General features: G+C 37.5%; 1 protein-coding gene across 1 annotated transcript in view; it reads right to left on the bottom strand.

Moving 5' to 3' along the window:
* Positions 1-18,056, bottom strand: part of NUP205 (nucleoporin 205kDa) — a gene marked incomplete at both ends in the record, with an annotated part of 38,678 nt that extends 20,622 nt beyond the window's left edge. The window contains 14 exons of the mRNA XM_010146883.1: positions 541-750; positions 1,332-1,382; positions 2,550-2,732; positions 3,956-4,161; positions 4,950-5,100; positions 5,974-6,111; positions 7,675-7,791; positions 11,003-11,178; positions 11,965-12,129; positions 12,279-12,507; positions 14,525-14,684; positions 15,617-15,761; positions 16,714-16,885; positions 17,914-18,056. Coding sequence (XP_010145185.1) covers positions 541-750; positions 1,332-1,382; positions 2,550-2,732; positions 3,956-4,161; positions 4,950-5,100; positions 5,974-6,111; positions 7,675-7,791; positions 11,003-11,178; positions 11,965-12,129; positions 12,279-12,507; positions 14,525-14,684; positions 15,617-15,761; positions 16,714-16,885; positions 17,914-18,056 — 2,246 coding nt within the window. The remainder of the gene's footprint in view (positions 1-540; positions 751-1,331; positions 1,383-2,549; positions 2,733-3,955; positions 4,162-4,949; positions 5,101-5,973; positions 6,112-7,674; positions 7,792-11,002; positions 11,179-11,964; positions 12,130-12,278; positions 12,508-14,524; positions 14,685-15,616; positions 15,762-16,713; positions 16,886-17,913) is intronic.
* Positions 18,057-21,597: the final 3,541 nt, after the last annotated feature.

Raw genomic sequence — 21,597 nt, 5'->3', positions numbered from 1 at the left:
TTGCCTATTTTAGGCTCTATTATACAATATACATATTAGAATATTAAAACTGCAAGCATTAAGGAACCTTTATTAGGCATACAGCTAGAAAGAGATCATTAATAGCTTCCAGGATACAGTTTAGGATGCACTTTCATCCAGAAGTATCATAAAGGAAACTCAAATTCCTTGGTTCAGGAAGTCAGAAATATTCTCTGAAGTAACAATGAGGAACGGACAGATCTGACTTGTAAATTTGGGCATGTGATGTTCAGAAGCCATCAGCCATGTAGTAGAGTTGCAGAATCCTGTATAGTAAATTGAAACTTAGCAGTAATATAAACTTTTTTTTTTTTAAACGATACTTTATACAGGCTCCTTAGAAGTTCATAGACCCTGATGACCCATGAGTTGAAAAATCACCTATTTACAGAATGAAAAACACTATGAACTGCTCCAGGTTACCTCTGCTGCAAACCTGCACAGCTTCTCAAACAGATCTGCACCACATTGGCAGTGCCAAATCATCTTAACTACATCCTATAAAACAAAAATAATTACTTTTTCAGCTGCTCTTCGGTACGCTCTGGTGCGGAATCGGAGAAACACAGAATCCCTGAGGAACTGGAGATAGGGATCAAAGCCTGGTGGGCGGAGACCTGCTCCCAAGTTGGAGGGGAATGAACTCTCCACTAGTGTGCTGATGAGTCGACAGAAGGCCCGGGTTAAAGGATATTCCTCACATCGGGACTCAATCTCATTCAATTCGACCTTCCCAAGAGGACAGCAAAAACATAAGGTGAGAAATCAAAGATTTTGAGGGAGGAAGAAACATTTGAAAACAGATAAGGGCATCATCTGTGAATTACTTTACAGCTGATTGACCTTGCTTCATTTTTGTCGACAGTACAGCACAAACAAAGCAAAAGCAGTGAAGAAACAGTAGTGTCATTTCAGTTGAGCAACTTCAGTTCAGTTCATACACTCTTCATTCCTTTCTGAGACACTAGAAGATATTTACATACTTTGCTTTTATTTACCACTTCCATTAGTAAAGTGAGCTGTACTAAGATGTAACAAAAATGAGGCAAATTTTATCTTAATGTGCTCGTAAGGAATTTGAGGGTTTAGATGCTGCACTGTTACCACTACGAAGCTACACTAGATTCAGACATGGACAGAATTTCCAGAAATCACAAGCAGGCCTGAGAGTGAAATAAGAAGGAGCGATATGACAGCACCTATTCGAAGGGCTTCCCATGGACACAGTGGCAGATGCAGGCTCTGGAATTGTTTCCCAAAGTCATGTGCAGACAATCAGAGAGGCTGCCTAGATAGAGAGAAACCCTTACCTCAATACCAATTGCTTGTCTCTGCCCTGGACTTCTCACAGTCTGTAATATCTTCAAAACAGAAAGGGCAATGAAAACAGGGAAATGATACATTTCACATCACCAAAACAGAAAGGGCAATGAAAATAGGGAAATTATACATTTCACATCACCAAAATGCATCTCCATGATTTCTATCAGGACTAAAGGGTACTCATCCCTTTTTAGCTGTAAGAAGTTGTTTCCTAAAAAAACTAAGATTTTTCTGACTGAAAGGCTGGATTATATGTTGTACATTTGTATGCTTCTGGCTTTACACCCTCAGAGATATGCATCAGGTTTATTGTTACACAAAACAAGGAGCGGAGGCACTTTCACATTAATGATTTTTGTCTTATATTGGCTAAGGGAAAGACATTTCCCTCGTTATCTCTTACAACAGTGTATTTTAAGGAATATCAAAGCAAATATTAACCAAAGATGGTGAGCATTTAAAATGCTACTATTACAGCATGTCATTATTGTCAGGGTCTTTTCATCAGTAAATAGCAACAAACCAGCAGTTGCAGTTCAAATGCCTCAAGGTCTTCTAAACAACACAGCAATTAGTCTGAACCATAACACAGACTATAAAATAAACCCATACCATTATGAATTTTGAATTAACCATACCAAGAGCATTTTCATTTGATACTAGTCTTCCTAGGATTCATATTTAAAATTTTTTTCTGAAATCAAGACAGAAGGGAAAACCCACTTTTTTTAAAAGGTAGGGCTTTTAATATCTATCTGACATTTGCTACCTGAATGTGAAAGTTGGCAAAAATATCCTGTAAATTACAATTAACTTCCTCTGAAAATTAAATGCCTGAGAGTGGAGTTTTTTAGCCAGTCCCCTACTTCTATAAGTACCACTCACACCAGAAGAATATTACACATCAAAAAAACCACCCACCCAAACAGAAAAATATGCCACCTGCAGAGCATTTATTACTGATGACATACAGTGAAGAAAAAAAACTGAACACAGGGAAATACAGGGAAATCTGGTAGGAAACCTGTATACTGTCAATTTCAAAATTGTTTCAAAGTAAAAACTGCATTAACTGAGTAAAAAGAAAAGATATTCAACAACGTCAACAAGAAAATTCAGGAGGAAATACACTAATATTACAAATACACTGACAATTTTAACAGATTTGGCTGCTACAGTTCTAGGCACTGAAAATACTACAATACCTGTGTAAACTCCAGGGACTGCCAGAGGGAAGCACCTATTTCAGGAGATCTTCCAAAAGCGGTAAGGGTTTCCAATAGCTCCGCTTTCAAAACAGGAGGAATGCTGCACTGCAGAAGTCCCAGAATGACCACTACTGGTGTCCACTGAGGGTGCTCACAAAGAGCCAAGCGAGCGTTCTCGCTCTACCAAGTTCACCAGAAAACAAAACCGCAGATTATTACTTTGAGGATTATTCATGTATTACAATCTCTAACTCACGGTTCAGTATCAACAAGACTGCTTTGTACCTGAAGGTACGCAAAACATTGGAAGAATGGCAGACCATTCCAAAGTGAACAATTTTAATTAAATAAAAAGCCCAATGTAATGATTCAAGAGTACTAAAATTGTGCCTATCCATACAGAAAAGCAACGTACATAAGCTTCTTACAACAACCCACAATTTTTAGGGTTTTTTTCTCTCAGTAGACACATATTCATGGAATTAGTCTTACGTAAGTTTAAATACTCACACTCTAGAGCGCTTCTTCAAGCACTGGACAGGAACAAGATTCTAGCCTCATCAAACGGTAACTCCCTGCATCCTTAGAACAAACTTACTTCTTCCCAGGTTATGAATGATGTACAAGTTCCTTTTTCCCCACGCTTATGCAACGCTGACATGACAGCTCACACTGAAACACCCCATTATCACCACTACCAAGGATGATTTTTAAAAGCCTAATTAGTTTCACTGATCTGTCTTGTGTTTGTGACAGCAAAACCCAAGGTATCTCACTCCATCACACATTTTTTAGGCTGCAGCGTTTGGTGGGTACTGAAAAACTGAATTCCACGCTATCTAGAATTATCTAGACAATTCAATACACACAATCTGCATTGCAGTTTTGTTCTCTTGGATTTCTCTTACAATCAATTCATGGCACATTTCATATTCATGGTTTGGGGACATTTTAAATCTAATTCTGGAGGCAAGTTTCCACAGTTAATGAGCTTCCTTGCCAAATTTCTACCAATTTCTACCTTTTAAATACATCTATTATTTTTGCCTTTTCAAGCTCATAATTAAATACAAAGAATTTTTCTATTCCATAGTCTTTCCTTCTGAATATACCTCCCTTTCGAAAAACATCTCCATAACACCAAAGTGTCAGGAAAAAAAGAAAATCAGCAACACCAGTAACACAGGAAACGGTGTCATCTCTTCCTGCTTCACCTGGACTGCACGGAATAACGTAACAGTTATTCCTGATGCTTCCCATACTTTTAAAGTCCACTAACCAAATGACAACTGCTAGGTAAATTTGCCCTACATACATTTTTGGTCAAATGAACTTCACAGCTGATGACATTTTGCAACAAAAACGGTATATTAACAAAGAAAACAAAATAAAAGTTTACGTACCCAATTTACTATAACAGTGGTCAGCTGTAAAAAGGCAATTAATCCATCCTGTTCTTTCTGTGTGATTCCTCGGAGGGGCAGGTGACGATACTGGACACTGTCTGCACTTGGCAAGTCTTTCCTTAAGTGCTCATGATAAAGCATCAAACAGTGGAAGAAATGCTCCCAGGAGACAGGGCTGCCACCTGCTCCTTGGATGTTTTCCGCTAGAAAAATGACAAACAAGTGACAAGATTTTCTTTGTAATCTTTCAACAGGGTGACAATGAGGGCAGTTAATTTTAAAAGGACAACTTTTTTTGTAGAGGAAAAAATTAAGATCAAAGTAAAGCTATTGTTTCCAAAAGTAATGGTTCTGGTTTGGGTGGGGGCTTTTAGTTGTTGTTTTGGGTTTTTTTTTGGGGGAGTGGGGGGTGGGGGATGGTTTTTTAATAGAGACAGAAGGGTGCTAATATGAAAGGCCAGTACAAACAAGTTTTATATTTTACAAATCAGAATGTTTCCAGCATTATTTACATCTTCAAAGTAGGGGTTTTTTTCAATTCAATCAAGCAAAATTAATGCAAAACATAGGACTGACCAGCTCCTCTTACTTTGAGAAAGTGTTATTGTATTGGATGTATCAAAAATTCTAACAAAACAAAGTGCATCTAAAAAAAGTCAGCTCAGGAAAGACAACTGTATTTACAAAATATACATCTTAACTATAAGGCATTATTTTATATTTTACAAGAAGCAATACAGATATTCTGCAACTCTTATGGTGTTACAACGTATCTTTGTTTAAAGACACATTATTACATTATGTAAATTACCTGCTAAGGTGGCTCAGACATTTAACTACCTAATCAGTCTTTTTTTTTTTTTTTTTTGATTACACTTTCCAGTGAAGCCTTCCAACTTCATCTTTGTACTAATAATGAACTGCTAAAAGTATGAAGTCACAATTCATCCCCATGAGTCTTTGTACTTTTCTGAAGTGTCACTTTCCTTACCATGACTGCTGCCATTGACCTTTAGCAAACTAAAGCAGTAATGAGCACACTGAGGCCCACTGGCCAGTCCCCGCAGCATTTTCAAGTACGGGATGTAAATTGTAGATGGAAGTAGATCTCCCATTTGCCTCACAAACTTTGACAAGACAACCTGGAACAAAGACACATGTTTTAAAAAAAAATAAATCTGAGTATTGTAGGAAAACAATGGTCAGCCAAAGTAAGAAAACACATTCTAATGTGATCAGGGTGGGGTAGAGGGGTGGAACCACAACTCAAAAGAAAATGAAAAAATAAATCCTTGGTAGACTGCACTATTCAGTTTCCCAGAACATGAAAAACATGTTTCAGAGGAAATAAACAAAAAAAAAAAAAAACAAATTCATGCTATTGCAAAGTATACTAACTCTCCTAGATTTTGCCTAACACTGCGCAGTCCTTCACGAAGCATCACTAAAGGCTGACAGCATCCCAGGTATCTGAAGAGTTTTGGAACATCTGTTTCATCTGTTTGGATTGCTTCACCATTCTGATTTTAAGTTCTGTCTCGCATGAATTGTAATCTTTGGGCTTTAAATAGTTACAACATTCTTATGGATTTTTAGCCTTCAAAATACTAGCAACTACAGCTGATGAAGTTTTTTTTTTATAGTTAATGAATTTAACTTCTCAGTTACACCAAAAAGGTATGTAGAGGTCATTAGACAGAAAACACAGGAGCACTGTTATCAGAATCCATTTAGCAACTACAACGACATCACACCTAAACAAAATTTCCAAAGAGGTTTGTTAGGACTCTCTTACTAAGTTTATTAACAACCACGGGTGACTGGCAGTAGCTCACTTTAGTGCACGCAACAACAACCATGCCAGGCAAAGCAGGACACACGCAGATAAGCCACTGATAAAAGATAACATCCTCTTAGAAGCTAGCTGTAAGAAGGATACCAAAAAAACTTTGATGCCTGCTCTTTATTACTTTAATTTCAAGTTACTAGTAATTGTTTAAGAGTATCTAGATAACCTGGCGCTGAGGGGGTCGCTGATGAGCTACTCCAAGGTAGGATCCCATGATGGTAGATGTCTGCAAGGGCTCTGATGGACACCAGTATTCAAGGGCAAGTTCCAGATTAAAGGGGTCTTTCCTATACAATTCGGCAATCTGTCAGAGAAAGGAAGGTGTTAGAAAAATATCAACTTTATAAAGAAAAGACAATTACATCAACAATAAGCACCCCATCTAGATAAGCCAAACATGTCTGAGGCAAAGCATCCCACGGCCGGTGTTCCGTTCCTTAAAACTCCCTGAAAATGACAGCTTCTAAACAGCAATATCAGAACAAATGACAGCCAGAGGAATTCAAAATTCACACATAAGTGAAACTTTCATAACTTTCTACCTAATTATTACAGATTAGAACATTGCTAAAAAAACAGTGTCACTTGACCATAAGTAACCGCCTGGGCACCTCGATACATGACTTAAGAACAAGTTAGCCAGTATCAGGATTCAAAAATCTTCCCTGATAGCTGAACACACACATTTCTCAGAGTAAACTTTCATTTCTAGTTCTTCATCTAAACCTATTTCGTATCTCAGAGCTGCTTAAGAAAGCATTTCACTATAAACATTCCTGTTAATGTCTATAACCTCAAGGACTACCTTCAGAAAAGACAAGTAATCCCAATATTAATGACTGCTACACTGAAAATTGCACACTTGTACATTTTCATACTAAATAAGGGAAAACATATGAGTTTTCAATTTATTTATGAACAGAAAATAAAAAATGCACCAGTTCAAGATGCAAATATGTTTTGTGATGTGGGTTTTTTTGAAAGTGCAGCTAGGTACCCTCAATAGCTAATGTTTAAATAAAAATAGTTATTTAAATTATCTTTTGATTTTCTTTCAGTTTTCTTTCTTTCATTAAAAAACATGTCAGAATCAGAAATATCTTTCTTTTGAATGTATGCCTGTGCTCAAAATTCTACTTAAATTAGGTAGCTTGTAATTCCAGCAACCTTAACAGGGTCACCTTGCGTAGCCTACTCTACAGTCTTCCAAATACAAAACAGTCTTCCAAAATTATGATTACAAATGCATCAACACATGAAAATTATTTAAACATTTCAATTTTGTATCAGAATAATTGTCAATAGTGGGGGAAACACCCTAAAGCCTAATTATACTTTACCCACAGTGAACAGGCAGAAATTTGAAGACTTACAGAAACATAAACCACTGTATAAACAGTAAGGTCTGGGTACACAAAGGTATTCCATTACAAAGAACTTCTGTGCATTTAGCCAGATCTCAATTCCAGTGACAGCCATTAACCTGAAAATTCCTATTTCTAGCTTACGACAAAATATGACAGCTCAGATAACAGATAAGATACTGTAATGTAGATTGTAGATATTTAAATATTTTGTAAAGTAACTTCACCTCAAGAATTCTTCAGACATAAGAAACAACGCAGTATTTACTTACTAAACAAGAATTAAATGACACTTTGTTAACACAGAGCCCAAGGCAGTAGATTAATTCCTTTACATGAGAAGTTATAGTAAGTGTCTATAATTAAGAAAAAGAAAAAATCCTTCTTATCCAGAAAGGGAAAAATCCAGCACTGTATGTTATGATTCACATATGGGTTTTCTGATGAAGAAGCAAAGTCACAATCACCTTTTGCCACAGTAATTTAAAAGAAATAGGGCTTACTAAAAGCATTAAATGCTCCAGATCTCTCCGAAGGGAAACAGGTGGATCATTACCCATCTGAATACTCATGTGGATCATGCGAGCATCTTCATCAGCACGGTTTCTCAGCTGTTTCACCTACACAATTCATTAAGTGGAAAAAAACACAAGTCTTTAAGGATGAAACAGAACAGAAAACTAAGAAAGCAAAGGAACTTGCACATACATGACAAGAATAGTTAATTTTTTTTAATCCCCTTCAAGAGCTTACATTCAATGATATATTCAATCACTTTCTTAGTGCCAAGTCTCTCAAGTTCATAGCAAAAACTCTGAACCAATATCATGGAAGTTTTTCCCAAATGACTTTACCAGATCCTCTGGTTTGGCCCCAAAAATCTTTTTACTTCAAAAGCTAGATGGGTTAGCTTGAAACAAAGAAGGTTAGACTATTATCCACCAGGAGCCAGGGCCCAGGGGGTGGTGGCGGGGAACAGAAACCACTGTAAAATAATGCTTTCTGTATATAGATCTGTGGATTGCACCTTTCTTAGACATTTAAGGCTGCTTCTACTTACAGCTATTTTATGTTTTGAAAAGTTTTGGATTGATGGAATTACTGTGGACCCAGTCTGTCGCAACTAAAAGCATTAACACATTCCAATAAACATAATAGGGAAAGGAAAAAGAAAAATAAAAAAAGAGAGAGAAGGGAGGGGAAGAACATTCACAGCAATTTTTAAAAAAAGCCCTTCAATCAGTATCCTAAAAGTCTTTGTGTTGAACAAACTAATTACTAAACAAAAAACAACTGACATTTAATTTTAATGTCAAAAAGCCTTTGACAAAACACCCCACTAGAGGCTTAAAGAAAACAAATAGCTGGGAGATGAAAAGTTAAGTTTTGTTAAATAGTAAGTGGACACTGAGGAGTAAGAAACAGAAATAAGCAACCACTTCAACACACCAAAAATTAAAACACGGTGATGGTCAATAGAAACCGGTTCACGGTCTATAATACAACTTAATTTTCAAAGCTGAATGACCAGCAAAATAATTGTGTCTCGTCAAGAAAAAAATAGTTAAAAACTAGAATTAACTTTGAAAAAGGTCAGAGCAAACCAGACAAATTAGTACACTAAGAAAATTAATACACGGACAAAACTGACTGTTGATAAGTAAAATAATGAATTATCTGAACTACTAAAGCTAGTTATTGAGTTCTGCATGTAATCCAGTCAGCCAAAAGATTTACCCAAATCATCATCACTGGCAAGCAGCACGTGTCAAAACTATACAGAAGAGTTAAATAAAATGCTGACTTACAACTTAAATAAAACTGAACAAAGGTTATATATCCATGTATCTATAAAAAGATCCTGCAAAGCAGACACTTTACCCAGAATTTGAGATTCAGTAGAAATAGCCAACCACTAACTAATAACAGCTACGACAAAGAACATTCCCTTGTAGGGCTATATCCCAATTGCCTGCTACCAGTCTTTCCTGTCAAACAACTAGTACCGGCCTCTATCAAACTGGAATATAAGTCAACAATCAGATTTTTGCTTATATCCTGTATTACCAAACCCTACTTGTAATGAAAAACATCTCTCTCAATTTTCAGGTATTAGCTACAATCAACTACAGATCTGAATCAAAACAAAAAAAACCTGAAATGGAAGAGAAACAGTCTTCCCAGAAACAAAGGTTCCACATCCATAATGCAGTGAAGACAAGAGATACACCAACAAACCAACCAGCAGCCTTGGGATTTTCAGGTGTTTCTGTGGATACAGGAAACAGGGTCCCACCTGTTCTAAATAAAACATGGCAGCAACCTTAGCCTGGGTCAGTCCCCAGCTCTTCCACCTTCCTTCAAAAATCTACCTTGTATCTCTCTCACAAAGCCTGCTATTGTTACCGTGAGACATTTCACCATCTAATTAAGAACTGCCTCATAAAAAGTTCCCAGTTCCAAACCTGTTTGCACTTGATTGTTTAAGGAACTTCCATAACATATACCTTACATACTCTTCATACATTCAAAAGATTCCTAAGGGCTACTCTGTCTGTATTACAGAAAACACCACTGAATGCAAGAAGTTCTTCCCGGAGAGGGTGGTGAGGCACTGGAACAGGTTGCCCAGAGACGCTGTGGATGCCCCATCCCTGGAAGTGTTCAAGGCCTGGCTGGATGAGGCTTTGAGCAACCTGGTCTAGTGGAAGGTGTTCCTGCCCATGGCAGGGAGGTTGGAATTGAATGATCTTTAAGGTCCCTTCCAACCCAAACCATTCTGTGATCCTATGATTCTATGCAGCCTTCAAAGGATGTCCGAAGCTTGTTAACAATGTGGTCAGCACCATATGCAGGCAGCCACTGCAGCAGAAATAGAGCTGTAAATTATCAGTGTGAACTTGGACGTTATACTGGTTTTAGGGACACCCTGTGGGTTAAAAAGACGTCTTGAGAGAACAACATGCAACACCAACAGACTGTAAATAAATTAGGATTAAACCTAAAAGCTGTCTGCATGTTCATGTATGTCCTCAAATATACTTAAGGCTCAAATATTGTTTTTCCTGCCAATATTGTTCTCATTCTGAGAGGTTACAATGAACAAAATATATTTTTAAATCCTTCTTTTTGCACTTTGAAAAAAGCAATTATTCAGCGACTCCAGCTACAGCTCAGCACAATGAAGGTCACAAAATAAAGCCTGCATCAATTAAATAAAAGCTTTTTCATAGAATTTTGATTTTCCATGTCTAGATACAAGGTCTTGCACAAATGAAACTGTTGTAATTGCTTCAAACTATTTTTAAAACCCTTTTGCAGCATTTCTGCAGTTCTAGTGAAAACAGCTGCTCATTTTCCGAACAATTGATACTACTGAAAAAGCAGAATCCCTCCTCTTAAATATGGAAAATCTCATTAGGGAAGAATAAATTAAACGTAAGACAAAAAACGTAAGTTAATTTAGGTTACACTATTGTCTCTATCAAAAGAAAAAAACAACCAAAAAAATCAATACCCACACACACTGCCATCAATGTCAACATTCCTTTTAACCTTTATCATGGAAAGCAAAACAAAACCACGACCACCACAAAAGCTTGCTTTGCAAACCTCACCACACTGAGGTGTTTTTTAAAAAAAGCACATTCTAACTCAGCATGGAAAACACAGCCCAAACAATATGGGTTCCATAAAGTCAACAACGTTTCTGAGCTGCAGTGCCTCAAGCCACGGGGCGTATCTGAATCTCCCTGCTACCTGGCCTAATGTCAGAAATAGAGAAGAGGTGCTCACATTTCTCAAGAACTGCTCTTCACGCAAACCACTTACTTTCATTGGCATGAGTGCAAGGAAGTCTGTGACAAGGTTGTGTATTTTGCGAATGTAAAATTCCTCCTGGTAGAAATTTTCAGACCTCACAACAGCTTCAGTCAGGAACAGGAAGACGTTATCAGCAACCGCGAGCTCTGCCATCGCTTCATCTGCCTCGGTGAATTCTGCAAGAGCTAGGCAACAAAAAAAATCACAGGAGGGGAAAAAATTAAATTACAATTATCTGTTACCAAACAAAACATATTGCAGAATACCCAGCTGACACGCAAACTGACATGCTTCTATTAACTATGGGTTTTGTACCAGACAGGAAAACACCAGAGGGGAAAAGACAAGTTAATGCCAGGTGATGATCTCAACTTGCTTCTTTAATAACTGGTAAAGTGCATGATCTATCTATCCAATCAAATCTAAGGCAGTGAACCCAGAATGATAAACCAACCTTAATCAAACATTAATTATGTTTACATTTTCTATAATAGATATTCTGGAGTAGAGTCAATTCTGACCTACTGGGGAGCCAAGAGAGCTTGTTAAGTACAGAGAGGAAAAAAAATTAGAAACAGATTTGTCCTCTCAATATCTTCAGCTTTAACATTTACAGATGTAAAAAGCCATAAGCATGAATCTATTTTTAATTTAAGTCTTCAAATGATACTAAAGCTGCTAAAATAGAATCTTTCATAATTTTGAAGACATTAAAATCTCTTCCACTTCAATGAGACACTGTACACTGCTGTCTAGTTACTCATCTTGCCTAAATCTGTGCACATTTCAGAGCGATTCCATTCTCGACAACCAAACTCACATACTAAGAAAGCTTTAAAGGAGCGACAACAGTAAATTTATCATTAAAGGTAAATACTAACACTTCAAAAGGTGAACAAAGATACTTTGACTTACACCACCTGCAAGCTCTGAATACTAACATGCAGCCAGTACACTTTAGGGTAATTTACCTGTCACATCGGAAAACTGGGATATCCCTCGCAATGCCAGGGCCCAGGCTAATCTAACAGTAGCCTGCAGGCCTGGTAACTTCCAAGGCTGCGACTCCTGAAGACGAGTGTGTATTGTCGCTATATACTGTCTTTCTGTTAGCAGAGGGAGCCGGTGCATCAGATCTTGAAGAACAACAAAAGAAAACACAACACCATCAACCCAGTAAATGAATGTGAAAACAAACATGCAAAATCCTACCAATTTGTTACCGATCAATAACAAAAGTGGTTAAATAACAACATAACCTCTTGGGGAAACCTGCCGGCATTACCTTCACGATCCTCTGTGCCTTGTTCCAGAAAGCTGACATCAAAGCAGTAAAGGAGAGCCATGAGAAGAGACAAGTTCACACCATCCAGTGAGCCATCAGCTTCCACTGTTACTTTCTCCAGGTAACTTATGAGGATTAGAGTGTCGTCTTTACTCAGAGGTGACTGGCAGGTCCAGACAAACAGACTTTCAGCCAAGGACTGTCGGCATTCTTTAATGAGGTCAGAAACCTTTAAAGGGAAAAACAAACAAGAAACAGTGAATATAAATATTCTGGCAACATGTTCAATTTGTCCTTCTCAGTCAATCAGTACAACTAGGTGAAGTTAAAAATTTCTCTAAACACAGAAGCTACAGAAAAGGTTTTTTTAATTGCTCAAAAACAAAAGGCACACCACTTCTTGTTAAATGCATTCATATTCCCATGTATTTCATGTGAGGTGTGAGCAGATATCCCAGAATATGACTACATGCAAACCAGCATCTCTGTCAAGGTCAGGAGACATCAATCTACACAGAACTTTTGTAGCTGTAAATGTGTCACACAAAAGCCACATTTCCTGTCTCTAATACACAACTTCCCAGTTAGTTATATCCAGAGACGGTCACAGTCTTCCCCTTCCCCAAAAGAAGTGCACTCAACTGACTATACAAATACCTAAACACGTTGAGAAACAGGAAAGACATTTAAAATCAAAACTTTCTTCCTCTGGACAAAATATTTATATCAACTTTAGAGTATGAACATCAATGAAATCTATCATCCCTTATAACATATGGAAAAAATATTATGCCCAGCGTAAAGGCTACCAAGCATGTTCATATTAAAAATATTTTTCTTTTTAATTAGGCAAAATATTGCATGCTATGATACAATTAAGTACAATGGCTCTTGAGAAAAGAGATTGTCTTTTTTTCTAATAGTTACACCAAAAATTATTTGTTTTCAAATAAGGACAAACATTATTTCATTTGTCAACTTCATTCCTCCCCCCCAAGCTGAGTTTTAACTGCTTTAAGTCTCATGAAAACAGAAGTTATTAAAAAAAAAAAAACCAACCAAAAAAAAAAAAATCCGAAAACCAAACTTTAAAAAAGAAAAGCCGCTAATGGTATTTCATAATGGTTTCCGTCAAAACTATTTTATTCAGCTAAATTACAAGCTTCTAATAACATTCTTGCCCTATACCCATTGTACCAGGTTAAATAAAAAAATATAAGGCTATAAGCATTCTATCTCCAGTAAAATCACATGCATGGTGGTAAAAGAGAAAAGCTTTTCAACATTTAACACAGCAAGAGTCATGCACAGACTCCAGCAGAATAACAGCTCTAATGAATACAGAGGGAAATATGGTAGTCCATAAGTAAGAAAAAAAATTTCTAACATTATGTTAAATGAATTTTCAGGTAAAATCAAGGTAAATTAGGGTAATTTAAGGTAAATCAGAAGGATATTCTTTGCATAGTTTCTAGATTAATAACAAAAGTGTAAAACGAGTTCTTGACTTGGTGGAATACAAATTGACTGATTATAACATAAAATAATTTTTAGACAGGTCACCCATTAGAAAGAAGTTCAGAAATTAAAACAGTGTTTAAAATCTTCCTGCTAGGAGCATACTCTGCAGTTAGTCACAGTCTCAATTAAGTTCAAGGATTACAAAAATGAGAACTCATTTTCAAGCAATTCTCACTCCGATATTAGAAACGCTTCTGTTCATATTAACACAATTAGATTACTAAAAAGAGCATTATTTGCCTGACGAGACTTGGTTTCCACCTGGTTTTATATTTCGTGAATCTTAGTTTGTTATTTTTACTCCAAACGTGCTGATAAAGGTAGAGCTGAGAGCAGATGATTTAATATAGCCTTTAGAATAAAACCAAAAAAACCCCAAAGATTTAAACATAGTGCAAACATGAGGCTTACTTTCTTACTGTCCTTGAATACACTTCTTCACTAAACATAAGGTATGCCCTAGCATCAGGGAGCAGCAGCAAAACAGAAATGCAGGAAGTGATCTGGATCCCACACTGGTACAGCACAAGCTGTGGAGTAGTTACTGTGATCCCTCAGACAGTAACAGAGCTTGCAGAGGTAGGAAACAGAAACTAGAAAGTAAAAAAAAGAAAAAAAGAAACCAAACCAAAACAAAACAAAAGAAAAATCACTCCATATCTCTCAGTGGTATATCTAACCTGTGCAGCGATTCAGAAGAACATTCACACCCAGTGAATATTTACCTCTTTGCGATGTTTCTCACTGCCCAATCCTCGCTCTCTCTGGAGTTTATCAAATTCATTGTTCAAATCAATGTGAGACACAAGAGCAAGGATCTTCTGAGTCAAACCCTGCTCCATTAGGTCATCTGTAAAGCGTGTTGTCATGGATATTAACTCTTGACTATAATGGAAAGAACATAAATTTAACAATTAATCATACTACTCCCATTCACAGAGGAAGTCTAAAATAATGAATCCTACCCAATGTATTTTCTGACAGAAAATGTACAACTCTACTATACACATACAGTAACTAAATATGCATCCGTAATCAGGAAGCAGTGCCCTCTCAAAACATCATGCTGAATGGAAACAAAGTCTTTCGGCAACTGTAGGTTCAAGAACAGGGAATATGAGAATACAACATGGATCAGCTGGTTAAGATTTCTATCAAAAGGAAAAAGTATTATATATAAGATGCACATAACTCACAAGCTCGCAGCCTCTTTCTTACTAGTAAATGCAACTGTCCAATTACACACACCCTACTTAAGTGGTGGAGCTAGTTTCAAAGTAATCATTTATTTTATGTTTCAGAATTCATATTTACACTAGAATGCATCTTTTAAAACTTCACTAGTCAAGCAAACACTGTGCATGGGAAGTAATCAGTATGTACTGCTTTCCTTCTGAAGTCAAAGACTGTTAGCATATTACGTTCGCCAGCAGACAGTGCATTGCTTTTAAGTAAGGGTAGGAGCACAATTCCCTGCTTTGCAGGAGGCTGGAAGTCAGAACACAACAAGGGCAGAGAATTCAGCCTCTGAAATACTGAGCAATCATCACTGGTTAGAACAACACTGACTAGGAGGGTGTCTGAAGCAAAACACAGCCAAAAGGTGAAGTAGCACGAAAGAAATGACAGTAAAATTGACACCTATATAATCCAATAAAAATATGTGTAAGAAAAAAGATTATGCTTAAAAAACCCAAACATTAAAGCAGCTGCATCAGGTTATGAGAAGGGAACAAAACTGAGAATATTCACATTCCCCGAGTCCAAAAAGCACTCAAAGGAAAGAGCTTTGATCAGCTCATCACCCTACTACAGACCTGAGTTCCAACGTCCACGTCTTGCCTTGGCGTGACTGGATGAGGGTTCGTAGTGAATTGGCAATGCATCTTTTTCCATCCCAGTACAACAGAACAGCCACTAGACCTCTTGTAAGGCCAGGAAAATGAGGTTGCTGGTGTTCTCCTATTCAACGAAAACGCACAGAATGGTCACGGAAAGCTGAACGTACACACATTGGTAACAGCTCTGTGTCTCTGCAATTGTGTACAAGTGTAGCATTCAAAGCAACCGCAGAGTTTCACTATCACTTTAATTCCTTTCAGGATCCTAAAAGGAATCAGATATTTTGGATGCTATTATTAAAATTTATATGCAGCTATTAAAACATCCAAAAATTGAAATTCGATACAAGTGCAAGCGCATAAATATCCCAGTCCAAACGGTATTTGCAACTGATATCTATGCATCTCAATAATCAATTCAAGCTAATTATTAGCAAAATAGCATTTCTTTATTCAAAATGAAATTTTCTGCCTGTTCAAAACAGAGATATTCGACAGAAAGAGAGGGTGAATTGAAAATAGCTTTCCAAAGGTGCCAAATTCACAAGCTATTTCTTTAATGAATTTTTTAAAAGTCAGTGATGAACAGTAGCTAGTAATGGTAACTAACAATTATATTTTGATAACCTGAAATCAATTTTCTACATGCAAAGCATGTGTCACTTTCCAGAATACTTCTCTTACTAGTAAGCTGTTAGATTATGATCCAAATGGAGTCACATATCAATGTATAAATAATACATAATTTGAAGAACCAACATCTATTGCACTCCTTTTATGGAAGTACTCTCAACTGGTTATTTTTAAACTCTTTTTAGATTCAGAGAAAGTAGATCATAAAAACCCTTCAGATTATTCTCCCTTTTGCAATAGCTGCATAAAATATGAACATGAAGCTTCTGAACACTGTCATCGTATTTCATTACAGTGACAGCAGATTTCTTGTTAAGAACAGTCCATGCTAGGAAGCTAAGGCCTTGACTGAATCATGCATTCACGTTAAGCATACACATAAATAAGAAGGCCCTATTTAAGTTGTATTTCTCCAGCTCCTAAATACTATCCCTTCTCACCAGCTAGAAGGAGCTCAACAGCTGCCAACTCTCCAATATCAAAGAGGTCACTGAGGATAAAGGCTTCTCTGATGAGTTGCTCTGGCAAAAGCCTAGTTCCCTGCTGACCCTGGATAGCAACCCCTTCTGTACTCGCTTTCTGAATTTTCTCGTGTTGCTGAACATTCTTTGGCTGCAAGAGAAACAAGCATCAGAAGTTATTCAAAATGGCAAGATCAAATACTGAATAAAGCTTTACACGTTAATCCTTCCTCACAAATACAGTTCTGACGGGTTAGGTCGTCATAAAAAACAAAGGCAGTGTTTTTAAACACAGAGATAGCAAAGGCATGCTAAAAATGCTTCACACTCGCACAGCAGTGGTCTCTTCACGGGAACATAACAAAAATAATCTTAGAAAACCAGTGCTGACATTTAGTTTACTCAGAATAATGGAGACTGAAAGTAAATTTTGACACAATTCTCAACAGGAACTGGTTCCAGCTCAACCAAAGACACCTGGGTTGTTGACCAGAACTGCTGAGTTACTCCAAAGCACTGTCATTCTTTTCTCTATCAACTCAGACACTAAAATATACTGGTGAAACTCTGTAGTAGACTGTTAAATTTTCTGACCTACCAGTTTAAAAAAACATATGCTATTTCAGAAGTAACACCACTGAAAGAAGGCATATTTCTAATTGCTATCTTGTGATCCATCAGCCAAGAAACAGCAAGTTTTTCCACATCATCTCACATTCCTAACAAGAAACTTTCTGTATTTTTGTAAATCCACATGTTCACCTATTCTGTGTATTCATTAACCAGACTGAAGCATGAGTATGGACCAACACCAGACAAAATAGTTTTGTGCTTTATTTCAAACACACAATAGTCATAAAAAAGCTAATACTTAACTGATGGATCATCAGATACATTGACCATTCCTTTCAAAATAGCATTCAAATAATGAACACATACATATATATATCAAATAATAAATAAAATTATCCTGCACAAGACACAAAATAATATGTATTATTCAAGTTATATGTATTGTTACAGCAGAACAAGATTGCTATAATGCATTTTTGTTCTGTAATGTGAAAACGTAGAATGACAAGCATGGTCAGGGCCTAAATGGTATGTAATACAACAATACAAGACAAAATAAATCATCAACTCTCCAACTCATTCAACAAGAAAGCATTAGTCCAGTACCGGATTTCTGAAGAGGGAAATGAAGTCAGATTTGTGTTTCTTTAAAACCTGGTCAAGACGATGAACAGCTTCAGGTTGCCTTTTCCAAATGGCACTCATTACAGTCTGCCATATGTCCTTATATGGACCCCACAAGCTGGCAGCTAAAAGAAGAAATAAAACAATGTATTTGAAATGGAGAGCAAAAGAAAGCAAATTATGTGCTATTTTCAGTAAGTGGACTTTTTTAACTTACTATTAGTCTCAGCTTGACAGTATAGACTTACACCCATCAAGCAAAGCATATTTTCCTTTCTCAAAGCACAAAAAAAAACAATAGTTAGATACAAAACCTAAAGCATTTAGAGAGCTAAAGAAGCAGAAAAGATGATGTATGCACCTAAGTCCTGCAGCTGAAAATCATCTTATAAAGATATTTGATACAAGCTCTGTAATCTTTCATCCTTATATGCCTAAGAAACTCCAGCCACTTTGGTAAAATCAAAGGATAACTAAGAACAGCAGACCTTGAATCTGAATGTAACTCTGCAAGGCAGGCATCCTGCTTTGTATTCCTGACAGAAAAATCCAAACCAAAGAAATACCTAATACATGAGAGACTGGAAATGAACAGCAGTGCTATCAGAATTTGTCACATCACTGCATCAGTCTGCGTATAATAAAATCAATTAGAAACTAAAAACGTAGGATTAAAGGCAACAATATATAAGAAACAAAAATCATAAGCCCAAGAACGCTTTCTTTTACTCATCTTTCTCATTTTAAATTTAAAAATAAATAAACAGAAGTACTTTTGATCCCTAAGACATTTGTTGCTAACGTTCTGTACCAGCGCTTCATAAAGATATGAATTTACTTTACTAGAAACAGACAGATCAATATAAATAATTACCTGACTATGTTTAGAAGAGACCAGATTATTTCTGCAAGCTAGCAAGCACAAATATATTAAGAGAGGTCTGACCCTGCTCCAGAAATACACTCTCTCCTCTCCCTCAACACGGAGAATAAGTTTCCTTTGCATATTTCAAATATGAATTTAGTATTACAGCTGAACGAGCTCTTCCTCACTAGAAGCGGTATCACGCAGAACCCGAAGCCTGTAGCATGGTTTCCTTATCATCAGGTCTCACGAAAACAGTACACCAAACAAGTCTTTAGTAGCCAGAATCGTCATCTAAACTGAAAACCTTACAGACGGAAAATTGTTCTTACCACACAATATTAACATCCTATTTAAAAAAAAAAAAAAAAATCAGAATTTTAAGACCCACATGAACCAGAAGGACCAAAATGCTAGATATCATTTGTATTTCTGAAAGTGTCAGATTCTACACACCACAAGTCACTGCTAAACACACCAGATAAATCTATCACCAGTTGTACCGTTTGACTGCAAGCTACCACGTTAACAGCCACTGCCTGACCGCAGGTAGTGTCACATGCGTCTGAGCATCTACCCAGATGGTCCCCGACCCAAAGATATTATAAGCCAGTGGTGGGTTCTGCAGGCTAAAATACAACTATGCCTCGCAGAGCAGCCTATGCACATAAAATACCAGTGTTTCACCTACAACAGCCTTCACTCTTTTTTTTTCCTTCTTTTTACTGTACAAGTTAACACTAGGGTATAAAATAAAGTATGGAGGCAACTTTTGATCTTTGTGTAGTTTGTTCTGATCCATTCTAACCCTTAAGGTAAGCCTGACTAGGTGCACGAAATCCAAACAGATCTATCTGCACCTCGTCTTGACCAGGTTGCTTACATTAAGCGAGAGGTAGCTACTCTGAAGTGAAGCTGCCCCTCTTTTTCACACAATCAAACCACCACCTCAGGGTAACAGAAAACGTGACGTGAAAGCCCCAAATAATTAGGCGGTGTCAGCCAAGTCGAAGTGCAGAGAGTGAGGATGGAGACAAGAGCAGGTCTCAGGGCGAGACCCCGAGTTTCAGTCAGTTTTAGCACTACCTAAGGTGCCCTGGAAGCAGCAAACCAAGTAAACCTTTGTCAGTTTTATTCTGTTGCAAAGAAAGAAATCACACAAAATGAACAAAATCTAAGCAAACCCTCTTACCCCAAACTCAGCACTAACAAAAACTATCATCATTTATGATGCAACAGCAGTGCCAGTAGAGCTGTATCTGAGGGAACAGCCTGCAAAAAAGAACAAAATCTCTATCCTTTTTAAGCATCAGAGTGTTTTAATCATACAATGTTACCCCTGCCTAGACAAGTTCACTGAAAATAGCTACTACTGGAAGAGTAATTTCACATTCCAGATTGTTAATTGGCTTGCCCACATTACTTCAGAGGTTTACTTTCACTCAGAACAGTCTTTTCACTCCTATTAAACAACTGAGTCCAGTAAATACCAGCAGCAATCCACAGTGCCTGCCAAAAGCTGTTCAACTCTTTACCTGGCCCATATGTTTATTCTTGTCCCTACAACATAATCGCTTTGCACCAGCCCAAATACATGTACTGTAAGACATTAAAGCAAATTAAGTATCTAACTTTTCTAACTGAAAACTAATCAAAAAAACAGTTTATTTTCATTGCAGCAGGATCACATCTACAACCTAGTTTGCCCTGTGACAGCATAAGCCACATTGGCAAAAAGATGAAGTATTGCAGAGAAAGGAATAAGAAACTGGGATGGAAAAAAGCTTGGACTTCAGTGACCAAACTTTTTTCCCCACTTATACTGTTTCCATTATTATTACAGTTTTAGAAAAGCTGACCATCAGGGACAGCAAGGAAGGGCATGCTGGGTTCCTTCTTTTGGCAACAACAGCAGCTGATGCTTATGCCTAAACTTCTTGCCAAGTTATAGACTTAATCACACACTATCTGCCCCCACAAACAACATACTATAACCTAAGGCAAGTGTCCTGGTAGAGGAGAAGCTGAACACTAGTCAGCAGCACATCCTCATAGCAAGGGGACCCTCTATGCACCAGGCTCTACTAACAGAGCTGCAGCCAGCAGGTATAGGGCAGTGATTATGTAGGCATCCCTGAGAGTCCTTCACTCCAGTACTGTGTCCAGTTTTGGCCTCCCCAGAGCGAGACACGGAAATAGGGACCTGGAGAACAGGATGAATGAGAAGCAGCTGAAAGGACTGACCTTGTTCAGACTTAAGAAAAGAAGGCAAAAAGGGGTGGGGCTTTGTCATCTTCAACTACTGAATGGCACTATACACAGAAAACAGAGACAGAAGTACCCCAGGCGCAGCAACTGGCACAAGCTGCAATACCAAAACTTCCAATTAGCCATGAGGACAAAAATATCACTGTGAGGGTGGTTGCACATTGGAACAGAGGCCTGGAGGAGGATCTTCATCCTTACAAGTATTCAAAACTAGTTTAGATAAGGCCCTGAGCCACCTGATTGAGCTGTCCATGCTTTATGTGGAATGAAGAGATGGAGTGTTGAACCAGATAACTTCCTAAATTAGTCGCTGATTGTCTAGTAATTTCCTTTTGCATCAGATTTATTCCGCAGTTACACTAGGTAAGCGCTGCCGTTGTAACCCACACGAGGCTCTGAAAGGACCACGGATGACCCTGATGCTCCTAACCCTCAGCAAGGCTCAGCGTGAGGGAAACCTGCTCAGCATTTCCAGCATCCTCGCGCAGCCGAGCAAAATTCAGGCTGCGTTTCTTTTCTGCCTTTTACTGACC

Source organism: Eurypyga helias, unplaced genomic scaffold, assembly GCF_000690775.1.
Source record: "Eurypyga helias isolate BGI_N326 unplaced genomic scaffold, ASM69077v1 scaffold28332, whole genome shotgun sequence".
In the NCBI taxonomy this organism is placed as follows: domain Eukaryota; kingdom Metazoa; phylum Chordata; class Aves; order Eurypygiformes; family Eurypygidae; genus Eurypyga; species Eurypyga helias.
This window is presented reverse-complemented; position numbering and strand designations above follow the sequence as displayed.